Below are 20,346 nucleotides of genomic sequence, written 5' to 3' on the forward strand. Positions count from 1 at the left end.
ACCAAGAGTCCCAAAGAGTTGCCCAAGAAGATCACTGGCCATTTTTAAATAATCTTGGAGTACCATAGAAATTCTAGAAGACTGGAAGAGTGTTAATGCTGTGGAAATATTTGAAGAGGGCCAGCAGGATGGCAGGGTAACTGTAGGGTGGGTTAGTCCTGTCATCAATCCCAAGCAAAATAGTGGAAAAGGTCATACAGGACTCTATAGGTAAAGAATTAAAAAACTGGAATATGATTAAATTCCAGTCAATATAGTTTAATGGAAAATAGATCTTGACAAATAAACCTGATTTCATTCTTTGATGAGATTACAAGTTTGGTTTATAAAAGTAACTGCATCGATGCAACAGACTTAGACCCTCATAAGACTTTTGACTTAGTATCACATGATATTCTGATTAAAAATGGGCACAATAGAATCAATAAAACACAAATTCAATGAATTAAGAAGTGGCTAACTGAGGTCTCAGAAATTAGCTGTCAATGAGGAATCATCATCACTGAATGGGAGTGTTTCTATTAGAGTTCCATAGGGGTCTGGCACAAGGCCTAGTGCTATTCCTACAAGGCCATACCTACGGACTGATGGACTGTGGGTTCTGAAATGGATTTAGAGGTCACGGTGGACAAGTAACAATATATTCCCAGTGTGATGCTGTGGCAAAAAAGGCTAATGTGATCCTTGGATGTATAAGCAGGGGAGTGGCGAGTAGGGTAGGAAGGTGATTTTACCACTGTATATGGCACTGGTGAGACTGACACTGGAATGCTGCATCCAGTTCTGAATGGTGAGAAGTTGGAAGAGAGGGTGCAGAAAACAGCCACAAAAATCATTTGAGGGCTGGAGAAATGCCTTATAGCGAGAGACTTTAAGAGCTCAACGTGTTAAGACGACTGAGATTTGACTTGATTACAGTCCCTTCACAGGGAGAAAATACCAGATACTAAAGGGCTCTTTAATCTAGCAAAGAAAGGCAGAAGCAGCAGCAATGGCTGGAAGCTGAAGCCAGACAAATTCAATTAGAAATAAAGCACAATTTTTTAACAATGAGGGTGATTAACCATTGGAACAAATTACAAAGAGGACTGAGGGGTTTCCCATTCTTTGATGTCTTCAGAACAACACTGGGTGGGTGTCCTTCTGGAAGATATGCTTTAGCCAAGTACAAGTTACCCCTTCATTGAGCAAAGTGTAAACAGGGTGAAATTTAGATGGCCTGTGATATACACAGGCTTGGAAGTATTAGATTCTTATCAGTAAATATTGATACATGTCATTTTCATCATACACATACAAACTAACAAAAAATATTTCCATTGATAACAGAAATTTACAGATAGGCAAAATAAAAAAAATGCTGCTGGCAAACTTGGAGTTTGATTTAAGGGTATTTACTTGATTATTTTGACGTGATATTGACAATTTGTGTTTTAGACTGCTATGAAAAGCTTTAACTTTTTGAACTTCAACATCTAGACAAAGCCCTGGCTTGGATGATTTAGTTGGGGATTGGTCCTGCTTTGAGCAGGGGGTTGGACTTGATGACCTCCTGAGGTCCCTTCTAACCCTGATATTCTATGATTCTATGATCTACTGTCATTAAATAATTTCATGACCCCTCTTATTGTCTGACCACCCCATAATTTCCTGCAACTGTGAAAATTTTAAATAGACAAAAATGAAAAATGCTTTAAAAAAGTTAATATCTGTTGAAGTTACAAAAAAATAAAAATCTAATTCTGCCAAGCCTACATATAAAGGAGGTCAGAATGGATCATCTAATGGTCTCTTCTGGTCTCAGACTCGGAGTTTATAAAACTTAAATTTTCTGTCCCCTATGTCTATACATCTGCCTATCACCATCTCTACACACCTATCACACTTGAAGTTCATACTTATCACTGCTCAAGCAGTCCTCACCATTTGTGGCCAAAAATGTGATAGTTTTATTTGCAACTGAAGAACTAGCCACTTTATTTAATGGAAACCTAAATGTGACAAACTGATGGGGCCAGAGAAGTGCAAGCATGGAATTTGCTGATTATTGCCTCAGTTCAAACTGTCAGGGGCACTATGAGCTGCAAGAAAGGGCTAAATTTCTGTCAACTAATCCAAATACTAACATTTTTCAACAGAAGCTAGCAACAGTTTAGAAAGCAAGGGTGCTCATCCTGAGCTCAAAAGGGCAATGCTTACATGTTGGCCTTTTGGGTGGGGAAGTAGCAGTGTTTCTCAGACCGGAGGCTGTTGTAATTGGAGATGCTGCAGTTGTCCTGGGCGTGGCAGGGCTGCCCTTTACAGCAGCTCGAGGTGTCGTAGCAGACAGTGGCTTTGAAAGTGAGGTCCGTTTGTCTGGGCTCTTCGCATCTGTTACCTGGTAACAAAAGGCTACACTGAAACCAATGGCCCATTTACAAACAGTACTCTCAAAATGTAGCTGAAAGAGAACTTGGAATGCACTGAAATTCCTTTTAAAAATGGCTGAAGCACAACAGTTTGGATTCTTAAATATATAAGCTAGACACTGCTAAGAAAAGTTCTGTAACAGAAAACTCTAAAACAAATGTCCTGTATTACATGAAAACCTGCGGCTGGCTATACTTAGTGAAGGACACATGGGACAGGGAGGTTGGTACACCCTAAAATTCATTATTTTGCTATCTGGGAAGCTCCATTAGATTCCTCAGCTGACAGGAGTAGTCCATTTGTAGACTTACACAAAGTATTTATTTTGAGCTCCACTTTCTTTTTCGGTCATTAGTTCCCTAGCATCATGGCACTCACTAACCTCTGGAATAGGAAGCTATTTAATTACAGGCCAAAATGCTTTCCAGGCTAAAAAGGCATTTGGCTGATCATCTGGAACACAACAGACGGATCAATTTATGAACAACTGACCCATCAGGAAAATGGAGAGTGGTTCATTCCTTCCTGGAAAACTAAGCAGATGGCACAATTTGACTGCAACATCAACAGAAATTGGAAATAATTTAGAAGTGGTTATCTGGGGAGGGAGAGGGGGAAGCAGGGGAGTTACACAATATTAGGTCACGACTCAGAATTTCTGCGGTATTATGGTTTACCTAAAATCAATTTTAAAAAGTGTTAAACATTTGTGATTTATGATAAATTTAGAAAAGAAACTATGGAAGGAGGAAGTGAAAGTGGGATTACCTACCCAAAAAAAAAAAAAATCAGTATTTCCATCAAAATATATATTGGCTTTGTTCAGACAGACAGAGACGCATATATTTGCCTTAAACACATTGATGAATGTGAAGATTTACAGCTGAAGTTTATTTTAACATTCCTTTGCAGTTTTTGTACTACTGCACGAGAATATACACATGAAGTTGTTATAAACAAAAATGTCTTGCTTCAAACTGGATGTAAATGTAAGCACCTAGATGTAATAGGTGATTAAATTTAAACATCTAGAGATGATGCAGTGAGAGGTGAAGTAAACTTTTATTTTCCAAGATGAGTGAGGAGCAGAAAGTCCATTAGATTTTCAAATTGCTCCAGTTTAATAATCTCTGATGCAATTACAAACAAGAACTTTAAAAAAAATATTTGTATTTTGTCAGCGTCCCCTTAAAAGTCTGGTGTTCTACAAATACCAAATACACACTGCACAACCCACTTACAGGTCACAATCAGCATGGGGCACATTGAAGAAAGGCTTCCAGTTCTCTAAATTGAGTGCTTATATCCTCCTTTAGCTCTAGGACATGATGCTTTAGAGTTTACTGGAGCTTGAACGACCAGGGAATTACAAACTGTGAGCATTTACTGAGCAGATCACTGAATAAGTCATATCTAATGGCATCCATCACCACGGTATCTGGGCACTATCGAAGTTACATAAAGGGACATTGAATTGGAAGGATTGCACTCAATCTGCAAACCATTAGCGTATGTATGTGTGAGGTGGAGAGGTTATTCTCACTGCTTATCTCAAGGGGAGTGTTGGTAGGTCATTCTTCAGGGTGTTTATTTGAGAAGACATTGGAGAAGATTTCACAGAGCTATTTAGGAGTAGAAGCATCTCTATTCGGTCACCTAGTCTATACCCCTGCTTTGTGTCACAATTACCTAAAATGGGTGATTAGTCTGTGTTTTGAAGACATCCAATGATGGTAGATTTCCACAACCTGTTTCGGCAGCTTCTTCCAGTCCCTTATTCATATTTAAGATGACTTTTCCCTACCATAGCTTAACCCCAATTATTGTAATAGTCTCTGCTTTGCCTTGTTAGACTGTAGCTATCCAGTACTCTTAACCTTTCTCCCTCCCACATCCTAGTGGTCTTATTTATCTACTGGTTTACCAGTTTTCTTGATGACTTATTTGGTCTAGCTCTTTTTATATAATGTGGAGTTGAACATTAAGTTCCCAATTCTATCACATTAATTCAGCAGTTCTCTGAAGTGTATAATGCAGAACAAAGAAGGTTACAGGCTTTTGTTTTAAATGAAAAAAAATGAAGAATTTTCTTGAGCACCTTTTAGTAGTTCATGAAAATAACTACCAAAACACAGAGGCAAATTTCAATGCTCTCCTGTTCTTCCTACCCCTCAGTGCCAAAATACATATCCTCCTCAGATCCATGGAGGCAGAATCTTGTATCCATGCAGATCCGATAGCAAGATCAGGCTTTAAATTTATTATTCCATTGTTGTCTCTAGAACTATACTACCATTGATTCCTATCGACTGTTGCTAGTCAGATAAAACAGTTACCTGGATTTTGGTCTACAAGCCCTGGATCTTCAATGTGCAAGTGAAATATTCTCTTACCTTTGGTTTAGTGTCTTTAGGAGTTAAAGTGGAGGGACGTGTAGTACTGGTGGCTGGGCGTTTGGGAGTAGTGGCCGAAGTAGGACCTGCAGTAGGGCTGGTGGGTTTTTTATTTTGGCCAGGTGTGGCAGAAGCTGGCCGCTTGGGGCTTGTAGTGGACAGTGGCTTGGTTTTCGTTGCTGCAGGTTTTGCTGATGGTGTGGATGCTGAAGGCTTTACATTTTTCAAAAAGCAACATCCAATATAAACACAGACAAAAAGAAAAAAACAGCACATTGTAAACAAAAATGTTAAGCAGCAAGGAACATAAAATGGTATTTAGAGGAAACAAAAACATTAAACATCCTGTTTTCTGAGCGTAACAAAAGAAAGGCTGAGAGCTGGCATATAACATTGACCGGAAGTAATGTATTACCGGTTTTACAGATGGGGAACACCAACACTGGGACCAGGATTTTGCCCTCTGAAGTCAATAAGAATTTTGCTATTAAATTTGATGGGACCAGAATTTGGCCCAGAGACAATCAAGGCCCCAAAAGTAGTAAGTGGTGGAGCTGCAATTAATACTTGGAATTCCTGACATTTAGGGTATGTCTACACTACGAAATTAGGTCGAATTTATAGAAGTTTTTGTAGAAAGCACTTTTATACAGTCGAGTGTGTGTCCCCCCACACAAATGCTCTAAGTGCATGTAGTCAGCGGACTGTGTCCACAGTACCGAGGTAGCCATCGACTTCAAGAGCTTTGCACTCTGCGTAGCTATCCCACAGTTCCCGCAGTCTCCACCACCCATTTGAATTCTGGGTAGAAATCCCAGTGCCCGATGGGGCTAAAACATTGTCGCGGGTGGTTCTGGGTACATATCAGGCCCCCATTCCCTCCCTCCCTCCATAAAAGCAAGGGCAGACAATCGTTTTGAGCCTTTTTTCTTGAGTTACCTGTGCAGACGCCATACCACGGCAAGCACGGAGCCTGCTCAGCTAACCATCACCGTATGTCTCCTGGGTGCTGGCGGACGTAGTACTGCATTGCTACACAGCAGCAGTTTATTGACTGATGAGAGTGATGAGGACACGGACACAGACTTCTCTCAAAGCATGTGCCCTGCCAATGTGGGCATCATGGTGCTAATGGGGCAGGCTCATGCGGTGGAACGCCGATTCTGGGCTCGGGAAACAAGCACAGACTGGTGGGACTGCATAGTGTTGCAGGTCTGGGATGATTCCCAGTGGCTGCGAAACTTTCGCATGCATAAGTGCACTTTCATGGAACTTTGCGACTTGCTTTTCCCTGCCCTGAAGTGCAAGAATACCAAGATGAGAGCAGCCCTCACAGTTGAGAAGAGAGTGGCAATAGCCCTGTGGAAGCTTGCAACACCAGACAGCTACCGGTCAGTCGGGAATCAATTTGGAGTGGGCAAATCTACTGTGGGGGCTGCTGTGATGCAAGTAGCCAACGCAATCAAAGATCTGCTGATATCAAGGGTAGCGACCCTGGGAAACGTGCAAGTCATAGTAGATGGCTTTGCTGCAATGGGATTCCCTAACTGTGGTGGGGCCATAGATGGAACCCATATCCCTATCTTGGCACCGGAGCACCAAGCCAGCGAGTACATAAACCACAAGGGGTACTTTTCAATAGTGCTGCAAGCACTAGTGGATCACAAGGGACTTTTCACCAACATCAACATGGAACGGCCGGGAAAGGTACATGACGCTCGCATCTTCAGAAACTCTGGTCGGTTTCAAAAGCTGCAGGAAGGGACTTTCTTCCCAGACCAGAAAATAACCGTTGGGGATGTTGAAATGCCTATAGTTATCCTTGGGGACCCAGTCTACCCCTTAATGCCATGGCTCATGAAGCCATACATAGGCAGCCTGGAGAGTAGTCAGGAGCTGTTCAACTACAGGCTGAGCAAGTGCAGAATGGTGGTAGAATGTGCATTTGGACGTTTAAAAGCATGCTGGCGCAGTTTACTGACTCGGTTAGACCTCAGCGAAACCAATATTCCCACTGTTATTACTGCTTGCTGTGCGCTCCACAATATCTGTGAGAGTAAGGAGGAGATGCTTATGGGGGGGGGGGGAGGTTGAGGCAAATTGCCTGGCTTCTGGTTACACACAGCCAGACACCAGGGCGGTTAAAAGAGCACAGGAGGGTGCGGTGCACATCAGAGAAGCTTTGAAAACCAGTTTCAGGACTGGCCAGGCTACGGTGTGAAAGGTCTGTTTGTTTCTCCTTGATGAAACCCCCCGCCCCTTGGTTCACTCTACTTCCCTGTAACCTCCCTTCATCCCTTCGATCACCGCTTGCAGAGGCAATAAAGTCATTGTTGCTTCACATTCATGCATTCTTTATTAATTCATCACACAAATAGGGGGATAATTACCAAGATAGCCCAGGAGGGGTGGTGGAGGAGGGAAAGACAAGGCCACACAGCACTTTAAAAGTTTAAAACTTATTGAATGCCAGCCTTCTGTTACTTGGGCAATCCTCTGGGGTGGAGTGTCTGGGTGGCCGGAGGCCCCCCCCACCGCGTTCTTGGGTATCTGGGTGAGGAGGCTATGGAACTTGGGGAGGAGGGCGGTTGGTTACACAGGGGCTGTAGCAGCAGTCTGTGCTCCTGCTGCCTTTCCTGCAGCTCAACCATACGCTGGAGCATATTAGTTTGATCCTCCAGCAGCCTCAGCATTGAATCCTGCGTCTTCTCATCACACTGCTGCCACCTTTCAGCTTCAGCCCTCTCTTCAGCCCGCCACCTCTCCTCCTGGTCATTTTGTGCTTTCCTGAACTCTGACATTGTCTGCCTCCATGCATTCGTCTGTGCTCTGTCAGTGTGGGAGGACAGCATGAGCTCAGAGAACACTTCATCGCAAGTGCGTTTTTTTCGCCTTCTAATCTTCACTAGCCTCTGGGAAGGAGAAGATCCTGTGATCCTTGAAACACATGCAGCTGGTGGAGGAAAAAAAAAGGGACAGTGGTATTTGAAGAGACATTTTTTAGAACAATGGGTACACTCTCTTTCACGGTAAACCTTGCTGTTAACATTACATGCATAGCACATGTGCTTTCGTTATAAGGTCGCATTTTACCTCCCCCCATCGTGTGTCTAACAGCGGGGAACATTTCTGTTCAGCCACAGGCAAACAGCCCAGCAGGAACGGGCACCTCTGAACGTCCCCTTAAGAAAAGCACCCTATTTCAACCAGGTGACCATGAATGATATCACTCTCCTGAGGATAATACAGAGAGATAAAGAACGGATGTTGTTTGAACGCCAGCAAACATATACTGCAATGCTTTGTTCTACAATTATTCCCGAGTACGTGCTACTGGCCCAGAGTGGTAAAGTGTCCTACCATGGTGGATTGAATAAGGCTGCCCTCCCCAGAAACCTTTTGCAAAGGCTTTGGGAGTATATCCAGGAGAGCCATGAATGCCAGGGCAAATTAATCATTAAACATGCTGGCTTTTAAACCTTGTATAGTATTTTAAAAGGTACACTCACCAGAGGTCCCTTCTCCGCCTGGTGGGTCGGGGAGGCAGCTGTGGGTGGGTTCGGGGATACTGGCTCCAGGTCCAGGGTGAGAAACAGTTCCTGGCTGTCGGGAAAACCAGTTTCTCCACTTGTTTGCTGTGAGCTATCTACAACCTCATCATCATCATCTTCCTCGTCCCCAAAACCTGCTTCCGTGTTGCCTCCATCTCCATTGAAGGAGTCAAACAACACGGCTGGGGTAGTGGTGGCTGAACCCCCTAAAATGACATGCAGCTCATCATAGAAGTGGCATGTTTTGGGCTCTGACCCGGAGCGGCTGTTCGCGCCTCTCGTTTTCTGATAGGCTTGCCTCAGCTCCTTAAGTTTCATGTGACACTGCTTCAGGTCCCTGTTATGGCCTCTGTCCTTCACGCCCTGGGAGATTTTCACAAATGTTTTGGTATTCTGAAAACTGGAACGTAGTTCTGATAGCACGGATTCCTCTCTCCATACAGCGATCAGATCCCATACCTCCCGTTCGGTCCATGCTGGAGCTCTTTTGCGATTCTGGGACTCCATCATGGTCACTTCTGCTGATGAGCTCTGCATGGTCACCTGCAGCTTGCCACACTGGCCAAACAGGAAATTGAAATTCAAAAGTTCGTGGGCCTTTTCCTGTCTACCTGGTCAGTGCATCTGAGTTGAGAGTGCTGTCCAGAGCGGTCACAACAGAACACTCTAGAATAGCTCCCGGAGGCCAATACCATCTAATTGAGTCCACAGTACCCCAAATTCGACCCAGCAAAACCGATTTCAGCTAATCCCCTTGTCAGGGGTGGAGTAAGGAAATTGATTTTAAGAGCCCTTTAATTCTAAAAAAGGGCTTCATCGTGGAAGGGTGCAGGGTTACATCGATTTAATGCTGCTAAATTCAACCTCAACGCCTAGTGTAGACCAGGGCTTAGTATTATGCTCAATGAACGGGACGTTTCTGTCTAATTATACATATCTAATGCAGTGCAAGATCTAAATCCTAACCTAATCTAAACCAATGACCAAATTCCCAGTGCCTTCAATGTGACCTGGATTCAGCCGTAGGTAATCAACTCTTAATAAAAACTGGAGCTTAGTTGTTTGAAGCCTATTCCTTTGGATTTGTCAGGTGACAATGTGAATGAAAGTAAAACCATGGCATTCACGAATATAGAGATTACTGTTTGGGTTCAAAACTTCAGTAAGAGTTCTGGTTCAGACTCTGCTGAGTGAGACCATCTGTTTGTACAATGCCAAGCAGACTAGGGCCCCAGATCCTGATGGGGACCCCTGGATGCTACTGAAATACAAATAAATTAATAATAATGAAACTATCAAGTGGATCAAAATATTAATATTCTTGAAATGTCATTATGAAAATTTATTGTTGTTCTCCCCACCATGGACATTGCCCAATGAATTATTTTACATTTAAGTTGAGCATACATTTGTTGGGCTAAATCCAGTTTCAATTAGATTTACTGAAGGCCAATTTGTTTGTAACTTTACAATTGAATTACATTGTTTGGTGTTCAAATGAAATACTTCCCAGAAGCCACTAGCTCAGAAAACAGAAGTGTATCATCACAGCTTAAGAAGCAGGGAGTAAAGCAGGCAGGGGAAACCAAACCTACAGAACTGGGTATAAAGAAGCCATGAAATAACGGCACACTTACCTTGATCTTCTTCTCAGGGCTTGGAGGAAGCTCTTTGTTTGGAGGTGCTGTGATGTCATTTCCCGTCACAAGCTCCACCGGTTTTATCTCTTCTGGTTTTGCTGACCAAAAAAAGAAGACACCCATACATATATTTAAACTTCATTTAAATTCATTTATTTTAAAAATGCCACTATAACCGCATTGAAAGGCAAATACTGCACAAAGAGCAGCTAATGTTATATGATGGCTGCTTCTAGAAAGGCTCTTGGGAGATGGAATGCCTTTCATGAGCCTTTCCAGAGATCATGAACTTCCCAAATGGTTTAACTAGAGAAACTAACAGCTGACCCAACAAGCCATTATTAACATCTGTAGAAAAACTCTTTAAGGTCTATAGAACAACTCTGTTTAATAAGTTGTACCTAAAAATTGTTAGGTATATAGGTTGCTCATTTACTGGGACCAATTTCAGCCCAGAGTATAAACCCCCAAAATATAAAACTACTTTTATCCTGTCCCTGTTTTATACCCACACTAGTGATACTGCTGGTACTTTTCTCTGACTTTAGTTCCTCTTATGTCACACTATATGGCAGTTCCTCACATCCAAATTTTACACTCTGAATAAGGGAGATTCCCAGCAGCCAAAGTTATTTGACTTATAGCAATAGAGGTTAAAAAGGTAAAGTAGAGATGGGGCAATTATGTTTAGACATAAAATAAATAGTACAGAAATGTATTAGTACAGAAGTTGTTAGATGTATCATGCTTCAGCATTGAATGTTTCACAGCACAAAAAGCTTTAATTTATGGGTTACATAGTCACGGGATGCCAGGATTTTGATCACAATTTCTAATTTTTCTCACGGTTCTTCTTCCAAGAAAAGATGTCATTTAATTCCTAGGCATCAAAATTATATTTACTGACTCTCACAAAGAAGTAGGGCTATAGCTATATTAAATGAGTCCCTGTCCACTTCCAAAACATGTATCTGAAAACACTGTCCAAACACCAGTGAAAGACAAATCCCGCCCCTCCCAGCAAAACTCTTTAAATAGCAACCTAATGATATTTTTCTTCCCAAATCTTTTAATTTGGCACAAAATAGAAAAGCACTTGAAGATCTAAAGTGGAGCAACCAGAACAGAAAATTGCAATTTGTACCCTGCGATACATTAAAACATCTGCTTCACTGTCAGTTTTACAATATTGAACTGTAAGCATCTGCTACACTATGAAGTGATTTACTGTTGCACTTTCTGTGGTATCTGAACTCTATGAACCATGTGACCCACAAAACCCTTCACAAGTTTACTCTGTTTCCCTTGTCATCTGGAGAGTAAGATGCACAGAGAATATTTGTATTTCTAAACATAAGAACATAAGGTATTTCTAAAAAAGAACATCAATTATGCAACAGATTGTCATGTTGTACTACCATGGTAAGGGTCTACTGGAACAGATGTGTGATGAGTTGAACAACTCAAAGATCCCTTCCCAAGGCCTTCCAAGAATTGCTGTGTACATTTCATATTTTCTGGCTTGTCCATTTCACAGAGGCAAAGCCTTAAAACACACACTAGCAGAGCTGGTTTTGCTCATCCAAAGCATGTTTAGTTTCTTACCTGCTTTTGTCTAGTTGGTGTTGCTCCATAATATTTAATGTTTTCTTCCCCCTGTACTAATTACAGGGGGCTTTTTTCTTGCATTATATTCAGCTTTTCTCCTTTTCCTGAACCCCAAACTACATTAAAAGTTACAGAGCTGCAGTTTCTTTTCTAAACACAAAAATCGTTCCATAGAAAAACTAGCATTGAAACTGATGGGGGTATTTCTTATTGTACGTCTGAGGCCAGAATCATTGACCAGCTCACATTCTAATAGTCTAAGCGCCCAATTATTTTTAGTAATTAATCTAAATTGGCCCATACAAACAAGTAACTTCTACTGAAGTTCAGTAAACCATTATATTTTCCCCCTTAGTTTGTCAACCTTAACTGTAGCAGCAGAATAGGAAATAATCGTTGTCAGCAATTCTGGGATTTGAACAGCAAATTTCTGTCCATTAGTTGTTTGAGGCTAAGCCTCTACAGGTATTTATTCTGCCTTGAAACTTGGATCTGGAGAGAGTTTTATTTATGAGTTCAAATTTGTACAAAATTTTAATGGTCTTACATAAAAACACGCATCTTTATCATCCTATTGGCCTCTGTGGTACCACAGATCCCAAGGTGACCCTCCACCCATTAGCAATTGTCTTCAGGTAATATCAGCTGCTTATTTCAGCTAATTCAGCAGCAACACCAAACCTTTGTTTGATGATGTTTGAACATTCCATGTATACAACGTGTATATAGCCTGATTATTGAGGCACAGGCTGCGTCACCCAGTTGAATCTTATTCAGATGTATTCCTGATTAGCTTCTTTGGAGTACAAAAGTAATGCGATGAAATCCCCTTTCTTTGCAGACAGCACCGTAATCCATACCCATGGAAGTAAGCATTGGACACTGTAAATGAATCTCACTCCAACCAAGGCATAATCAGAATGAAAATTCTAAGACAATGGTGTTAAGGTTCTAAAAACTTAACTTAAGGGACAGAAAATCTTAACAGAACACTGAAGTTTAAAAAAATTCATGCCACCTAGGAAAGCTTGGATATTTTAAGATGATACAGCTATACATTGGGAGATGTCACTATTACATTATGAATCAGAAGGTGATTTGTGTAGATAATCATTAGGTACCTTCTTATATATGCCAGGCTGGTGAGGTGCAGCAGCAATTTCAACTACAAAGGGCCAACCAAGAAAACACCATTTGTGCAGGTGTCTCCTTTCCCATTATAAACTCTGATGGGGAAGGGGGAGTTTGGCAGGGCCGCAAGGCACATTAGACGGGCATTTTTGTTTTACATTCTCTTTTTTTCACTTAATTAACCACCCAACATGCTCATCAGTACATTTGCCTTCGTTCATCATTTAATTACTAGGCTGCTCTCTTTTCAAATACGGAGCACAGCACTGCCTGGAAAGAATTGCTAGTTACAGGGAACGTTAGGAAAAGCTGCCAAATCTTAATCAAATTTGTTCATTAGTCAGTAAGAATCATTGAGGAGTCCTTTCAGTTTGCTAGCTCCTCCAGTCACAGCAATTAACCTACCAAAAGATATTTCAAGGACATTTTTGTTCAAAGCTACAATGAAGTCTATTGCTACACTCTTCTGAGTAGAATTCTCTCTTTGTCTACTCCAGCTCTTGCTTCTCACTGAGTTTGCTGATGGTGAAACTACTCAGCTCAGCTGATCCAGCAAAAAGAAGCCAATTAATCCCTTTGGGGAAAAGTGAGAAGGGGTCTGAAGGAGAAAGAAAAAGGACTTTCCACATAATGACCTGGCCCTGAGAATATGACTTGTATAATGCTGGGATCAATTGTACCGGCCATATTGTTACTCCATGTAATCACAGCAATGGGAATAGCTAGTAGGATACTGGTTTCAGAGTGGTAGCCATGTTAGTCTGTATCAGCAGAAACAATGAGGAGTACTTGTGGCACCTTAGAGACTAACAAATTTATTTGGGCATAAGCTTTTGTGGGCTAAAACCCACTTCAGTGGATACATGCAGTGGAAAATATATATACGCATAGAGAACATGAAAAAATGGGTGTTGCCATACCAACTGTAACAAGACCAATTAATTAAGATGGGCTATTATCAGCAGGAGAAAAAAACCTTTTGTAGTAAATCAGGATGTCCCATTTCAAACAGCTGACAAGAAGGTGTCGGTAACGGTGGGGGGGGGGAGGAATTAGCATGGGGAAATAGTTTTACTCTGTGTAATGACCCATCCACTCCCAGTCTTTATTCAAGCCTAATTTAATGGTGTCCAGTTTGCAAATTAATTCAAATTCTGCAGTTTCTCGTTGGAGTCTGTTTTTGAAGTTTTTTTTTGTTGGAGAATCGTCACTTTTAGGTCTGAAATTGAGTGACCAGGGAGATTGAAGTGTTCTCCGATTGGTTTTTGAATGTTATAATTCTTGATGTCTGATTTGCGTCCATTTATTCTTTTGCATAGAGATTGTCCGGTTTGGCCAATGTACATTGCAGAACAATGCCCCTCTGCATCTCTAACACCGCATCCCTAACTCAAATACTGTCTTTACACAAGCCTCAAACATAAATCAAACCCAAAGGAAAGTGGCAGAGGTCTGTGGCTGGATGTACAGGTTCCAACCCTGCTGGCAAACAAGGTGGGAGCGTGGCAGGGTTCTGCTGCAAACACACCTAATCAGCCCCTGCCACGCCAGCCCCAATCAAGGGGGATAGATTGGGGCTGGCTGAAAAGCCTTACGTCTGCCTGGCGATTGGCAATACCTACCAGCCTGAGAGGCCAGGAGCTACAAAGGCAGGAAGGAGCCAGATGGAGCTGGGGCAGGCAGAGAGAGGGGTCAGTCACAGAGGGAGGTGGAAGCCCACTAGCTGGTTATTGACCCAGCCTGTGGTAGGCAAGAAACCTGTAAGGATTGTATATAATTGGACACTGGTGGTGGGAAAATGCTTAAAGAATAAACGACATGGGTGTTGCACAGAGCTGAAGTCTCACTGGACTTATTTGGGAGGGCAACGAGGTCCAGAAAAAGGGGGTCTGGCCGTGCACCCCGTGACATATGGAGGCTTGTCCAGGATCCTTTTGTGCCAGAGCTACAGTTTGGTGACCCAGCAATGGAGGGAACCCTGCAGTGGCTGACTCAGCAGCAGGAGGAGATGCAGAAGACGCTGCAGGCCTTCCAGCAATCCCACCAGATGGAGAGACAGGTTCTACTCACCTTGCAAGCCAAGCAGCAGAGGACTTTACAGGACTTTATTAAGGAGCAGGCGGGGGTGCAGCAACAACTCCTCCAGAAACTGGTGAGTTCCTCGTGGGGAGATGGCACCCCCACTACGGAGTTGGGCCTTTGTAAAATGAACCCCGCCGACAAACCCGAGGCCTTCCTCTGCAACTTTGAGCAAGTGGGCGTGGGCACTGCATGGGACAGGGCAACCTGGGCCCTACGGCTAGCCCCATATCTCGCTGGGGAGGTGCAGGCTGCATATATGGCCCTGACTGATGCACAAGCCAGGTAGTATGACATCGTGAAGGCGGCCGTCCTAGACTGGGTGGGGCTTTTGTCCGAGAAGTATCAACAGAAATTTCAGTCGGCCAGGTGGACTGGAGGCATGGGGTCCCAGGCCTTCACCTAGAAATTGATAGACTGGGCCACAGCATGGTTGCAGCCCGACACCCAAACGGTGGGGCAGATCATGGACCAGGTGATACTGGAACAGTTTGTGCAGGGCCTCCCAGATAGTATGCAAGCCTGGGCCCGGCAACACCAGCCAGACACTGTAGAGGCCCCAGTCAAGCTGACGGAGGAGTATGCAGAAGCGGACTTCTCTCCAAGGGCGAGTCAGATACCTTGGGACCCAGGGGGAGGGAAGAAACCCAGAGAACCCTCCCCCCCTTGGGAAGAGCGTGGAGAGACTGAGAGAAGAGACAAAGGGAGCCCCTATTCGCCCAGGATAGCTTGTATGCTGGTGTTGTGGGCGGCTGGGACATAAAAAATGGGATTGCCCAGTGATGGAATGTGGCATAGCCGAGTTCTGTGGCTGGACTGAGGTTGGGGGATAGAAGAGGCAGCGTGGTTTGCCCACCATTCCCATGCGGGTGGGGAGAAAGCCCCAGAGGGGACTGGAAGACACGACCTCCGCCCGCTCGCTCATTCAGCCTAGATTGATAAAGCCACATTAGCTTATTCCCAGAGAGAGGATGACACTCAAATCCATCCATGGGGATAATGAGTATTGTCCCATGGCCCAGATGCCCCTAGACGTTTGGGGCAAGTTCACCTGGAAATAGGTGAGGGTAGTAGAGGAGTTATTCTACCTCATAGTCCTGGGGACGGACTAGGAACCCATCCCTAAAGGTAAGGAAGACATGGGGAGGAGACCCACTGGGAGAAAGAGGGGAAGTAACCCAAAGTAAGGGGGGGACCCCAGGAAGGGGGAGGGCCCACAGCCCCAGGGAGAAGGGGATCTAGACCCTAAACAACATAGTCAGAAAAGAGACCACACAAGAGTAGAAGGGGGACCAAAAGGAGCACCCTGAATTAGAATCCTCAGGGGAGGAGACCCCAGGGGCAGAGCGGGAGGGGCCTAAGGAAGGCCTGAAGGTGGGACCCCCAGTCTGAGAGGACTGAACTTCACTGGGTTGGGAACCAGAACTTGAGGCACTCGGCAGCCCGGCCGAAGCCTGCCCCAGCCCTGGTCCCCTGTCAGAGAGGAAAAGGGAACAGCCAGGACGATGCACCTGAGGCTCTGACTGGTGTGAGGACCTCTGGGTCGCCGCAGACTTGTGGAGCAGCCCATCCTCTTCCCAGTGTGCCTTTTGTGGGTGGGGGATGGGTGAACCCCACAAGGATGGGCCCAGGGACCCCCCCAGATGGGTACGAGGGGCTCCCCGGAATAACCTCCCAGGCAGAGGGAGGCAGGGCCGAGCAAAGCCAAGCCTGGAAGTGGCTTAAGTGGGGAGGTGTGTGGTAGGATGCTGGTGCAAGCACACCTAATCAGCCCGTCACGGGGGATAGATTCATAGAATTATAGAATATCAGGGTTAGAAGGGACCTCAGGAGGTATCTAGTCCAATCCCCTGCTCAAAGCAGGACCAACCCCCAACTAAATCATCCCAGGCACAGCTTTGTCAAGCCTGACCTTAAAAACTTCCAAGGAAGGAGATTCCACTACTCCCTAGGTAACGCGTTCCAGTGAAAAAGTTTTTCCTAATATCCAACCTAAACCTCTCCCACTGCAACTTGAAACTATTACTCCTTGTTCTGTCATCTGCTACCACTGAGAACAGTCTAGATCCATCCTCTTTGGAACCCCCTTTCAGGTAGTTGAAGGCAGCTATCAAATCCCCCCTCAGTCTTCTCTTCCGCAGACTAAACAATCCCCCTTCCTTCAGCCTCTCCTCATAAGTCATGTGTTCCAGTCATTTTTGTTGCCCTCCGCTGGACGCTTTCCAATTTTTTCACATCCTTCTTGTAGTGTGGGGCCCAAAACTGGACACAGTGCTCCAGATTGGAACTGGCTGAAAAGCCTGGCGATTGGCAACACCTGCCAGCCTGAGAGGCCAGGAGCTACAAAGGCTGGGAAAGGCTGCCAGAAGGAGCTGGGGCAGCCAGAGAGAGGGGTCAGTCACAGAGGGAGGTGGAAGCCCGCTAGCTGGTTACTGACCCAGCCTGCAGTAGGCGAGAAACCTGTAAGGATTGTATGTAGACAGACACTGGTCGTAGGAAAACGCATAAAGACTAAAGGACACGGGTGTTGCACAGAGCTGAAATCTCCCTGGACTTATTTGGGAGGACAACTGGGCCCAGAAGAAGAGGTGTCAGCCATGCACCCCGTGACAGAGTGTCAATACAATGCCACATGATGGAATTTGTTTTTTCAGTTTGCTATTTTGAAATCCCATGAATGGGTTTATGCATACATGTACACGCACATTCACAAACTATGTTAAAAGAACATTAAAGTTGCAAAAATCACACACTCAGAAGTTAAGAAATTCCCTAAGCTCACCATCCTGCAAATTTTTAGGGCTGAGTTTTAGGATAAAGGGCAATTAGAGCACCAGCCAATATGACCATGGAACCATAGGCTATGACCAGTTAAAGAGATATTGAAATTTCAGCTAATGACTAGAAGTCTCCGGGTGAAAAGGGGCACTTTCCTTGCATTGATATAAAATTGGCCTCCTCTCAAGATAAGATTTCTCTAATCCATCTAGACTACCAGTACCAAATCACATCTCACCCTCCATATCAGGTAAGAATGAACATTTAAGATAGAACCAGAAGAATACAGCAATTAATCTCGCTGCTCCCTACATGTCTCTCTTCATTCTGAGCCTAGCAATCCAAGACACACAATTTCCCCATTCCACAATAGCAGCAAGAACCTAACTGCTGATTCCATACAAGGTTGACAATCTCAGCTATGGCTGATGCCTAAATAAGAGCTTTCAGCATACAGGAGGGTAACTGAATTGCTCAGCAGGGCAACATGAGGATGTCAACATGGATGATGGGGTGGACTGCTTGATAAATTGCCCTGTTCTGTTCATTCCCTCTGAAGCATCTGGCACCGGCTGCTGTCGGAAAATAGGATAGTGGGCTAGATGGACCATTTGTCTGATCTAGAGTGGCCATTCTTATGCTCAATCAGGGAAGCATTCTTATGCTCATCAGTCATGCCAAACTTTTGAGATGGCACCACCACCATTTCCCTGAATAACCCAGTAGCAATACTGCTTTCCACTACCAAAGGTGCCATTGCAGACACGTGTTGAACACTGAGACAAAGCGTCATTGTTTTAAAACTTAAAATTGTTCAGTCTAAATGGGATCATACATACTTCACAGAACTACTGTGGGCATTAAGTAGTCGGTATTTGTATAGCATATTGGAAACACAAGGCAGTGTGTAAGTGCTAACTATGATGGTCACTCAACAGGATGGGGTAGTTAAATAGCTACAAATGCTTTCAAAACTATTTTTATCCAAAAAGGAACTGGTTTAAAACAATGAATAACCTGACACATAACTAAGACTGAATGGGCCATTTACTGTTTATGTAAGTGTTACTCTGTTTAAAGTCTCAAATATTTATTAGTATCGCAAAGCTACATTGAGAACTAAATGGAGAAAGATGTCTGCACTGTAAATGATTAATTACATATCTTCTTGAAGTCTGGTAATGTGACAGAGGACATGAACTGAAGGATTAAATCAAGTTTATCCTGACTCGAAGTGACACTAAGGAAACTTTCTCACACACAAATGTACTTCTAAAATCAAAAGGGAATGGAGCATCTTGCATCAGGGAAACAGAGAGAAAAGGAAGTTTTCTTTTCCAGCATGACCTGAAGAAAGAATGACATGGAAATATTCTTAAATCACATTTATAGATCTCAATACAGTTACTAAAACTGGGTAAGCATTATTCCCCCATTTTGTTTTATAGGTGCGGAAATGGAGGCACAGAGAGGTAGTGACTTGGCTTACGACACCCGTGAGTCAGAAGTGTAGAATACAGATCTCCAAACTTCCAAGTCCCTGCTACAATCCATTTGACGAAAACAATCCTCTCACAGAAGACACAGTCCTGAGTGAAAAAGCTACGATGGATACACACTGTGCTTGAATAGCTTTACAGTTTATATTCTCTTCTCTTTCCTAATCATAGTTTTAAAGATAGATATGTTACAGAAGTACACTCTCAGACGTATCTAGATGGTGTCACTGCTTTGCTGTTGTACATTTTATAGATCTAAAAAGTATTTTAGAAGATAAAGTAGTTTAAATATTGTATACCAGCTGGTACACCTAGGAAAAAACACTATCAAAGTTCATTCTAAGGCCAAGAGGAATGACACATTGAAAAATACATCTGCATCTTAAAAGTCTCAAAGCAGGGAATTGTATTTACAGCTACAATTCTTAAGCATCTGGGGATGTCTGGCTGAATTAAAATAGTGAGGACAAGCTAGGAAAGTGGGGTGGAGATGGAAGGTAGGAATGATTATACATACGCAGCATGTTTGAAAAAAGGTCTCTGGTAAGATGAGGTCTTATTTCCCATATAATTTTCTTTAAAACTTCATGAATTCTTAGTGTCTTAAAAAAATATTTGAGAGTAGCAGTTCATTAATACTTTAATCCCTGTCTTCCTATGCATTTCCTGGAAGACGCACACTTTAGTTTTACACAAAGGATTTATTTCACCTGCCTGGCATCTATTGGCTGATTATGTTTGGGTCATTAACGTGCCTCAAAATGGAGGCATAGCCATATTCAAATGAGCTTGTGAATGAGGTTATGTACTCAACTCCGTATGCTTCCCAGCAAGGGATATTCAGCAGGCTAAACTGAACTGAAACATCTTTCACTGAAATAGCTCCATAATTCTCAAAATGGATTTTCTGTTGATTGCTCTAATCCTTAAATGCAGTAGATTAAGCAACAAGGGAATAATCATCCTTACTCTCCTTCTTAAACTAAAATACAACCAAACAGCCTTTGAAACAAAATGCAGATGCTTTAAACAATGTTTTTAACCAGAAATGTTGCGTCAAGACACACTAGATTAAATTTGTCCCTCTATCCCCCACAAAAAGCTGCTACACCAGCACAGCAAAAATCAACACTACTTAATCCTTTTCTTTGTCTAAGACTCTTAAGACAAAGTTTATCTACAAATATAACAGCTCAATTTAAACTGAGGTACAATCCTAAACCCTTCCTTTTCCAAAAAAAGGCTAAAGAAAATTTAA

The 20,346-nt window shown here is 43.2% G+C and overlaps 1 protein-coding gene across 17 annotated transcripts in view; it reads right to left on the reverse strand.

Moving 5' to 3' along the window:
• The window catches only part of MAP4 (microtubule associated protein 4), a 301,104-nt gene that overhangs the window by 30,635 nt on the left and 250,123 nt on the right, over window positions 1-20,346 (reverse strand). For 15 of the 17 annotated variants that reach the window (XM_038388353.2, XM_043509817.1, XM_043509805.1 and 12 more), the window contains 3 exons: window positions 9,991-10,091; window positions 4,803-5,015; window positions 2,200-2,377 (listed from right to left, as the gene is read on the reverse strand). In XM_038388353.2, the coding sequence (XP_038244281.1) occupies window positions 2,200-2,377; window positions 4,803-5,015; window positions 9,991-10,091 (492 nt within the window). The remainder of the gene's footprint in view (window positions 1-2,199; window positions 2,378-4,802; window positions 5,016-9,990; window positions 10,092-20,346) is intronic. The other 2 variants (XM_043509812.1, XM_043509816.1) reach the window with 1 other exon arrangement.

Source organism: Dermochelys coriacea, chromosome 2 (genome assembly GCF_009764565.3).
Source record: "Dermochelys coriacea isolate rDerCor1 chromosome 2, rDerCor1.pri.v4, whole genome shotgun sequence".
Lineage (NCBI taxonomy): Eukaryota > Metazoa > Chordata > Testudines > Dermochelyidae > Dermochelys > Dermochelys coriacea.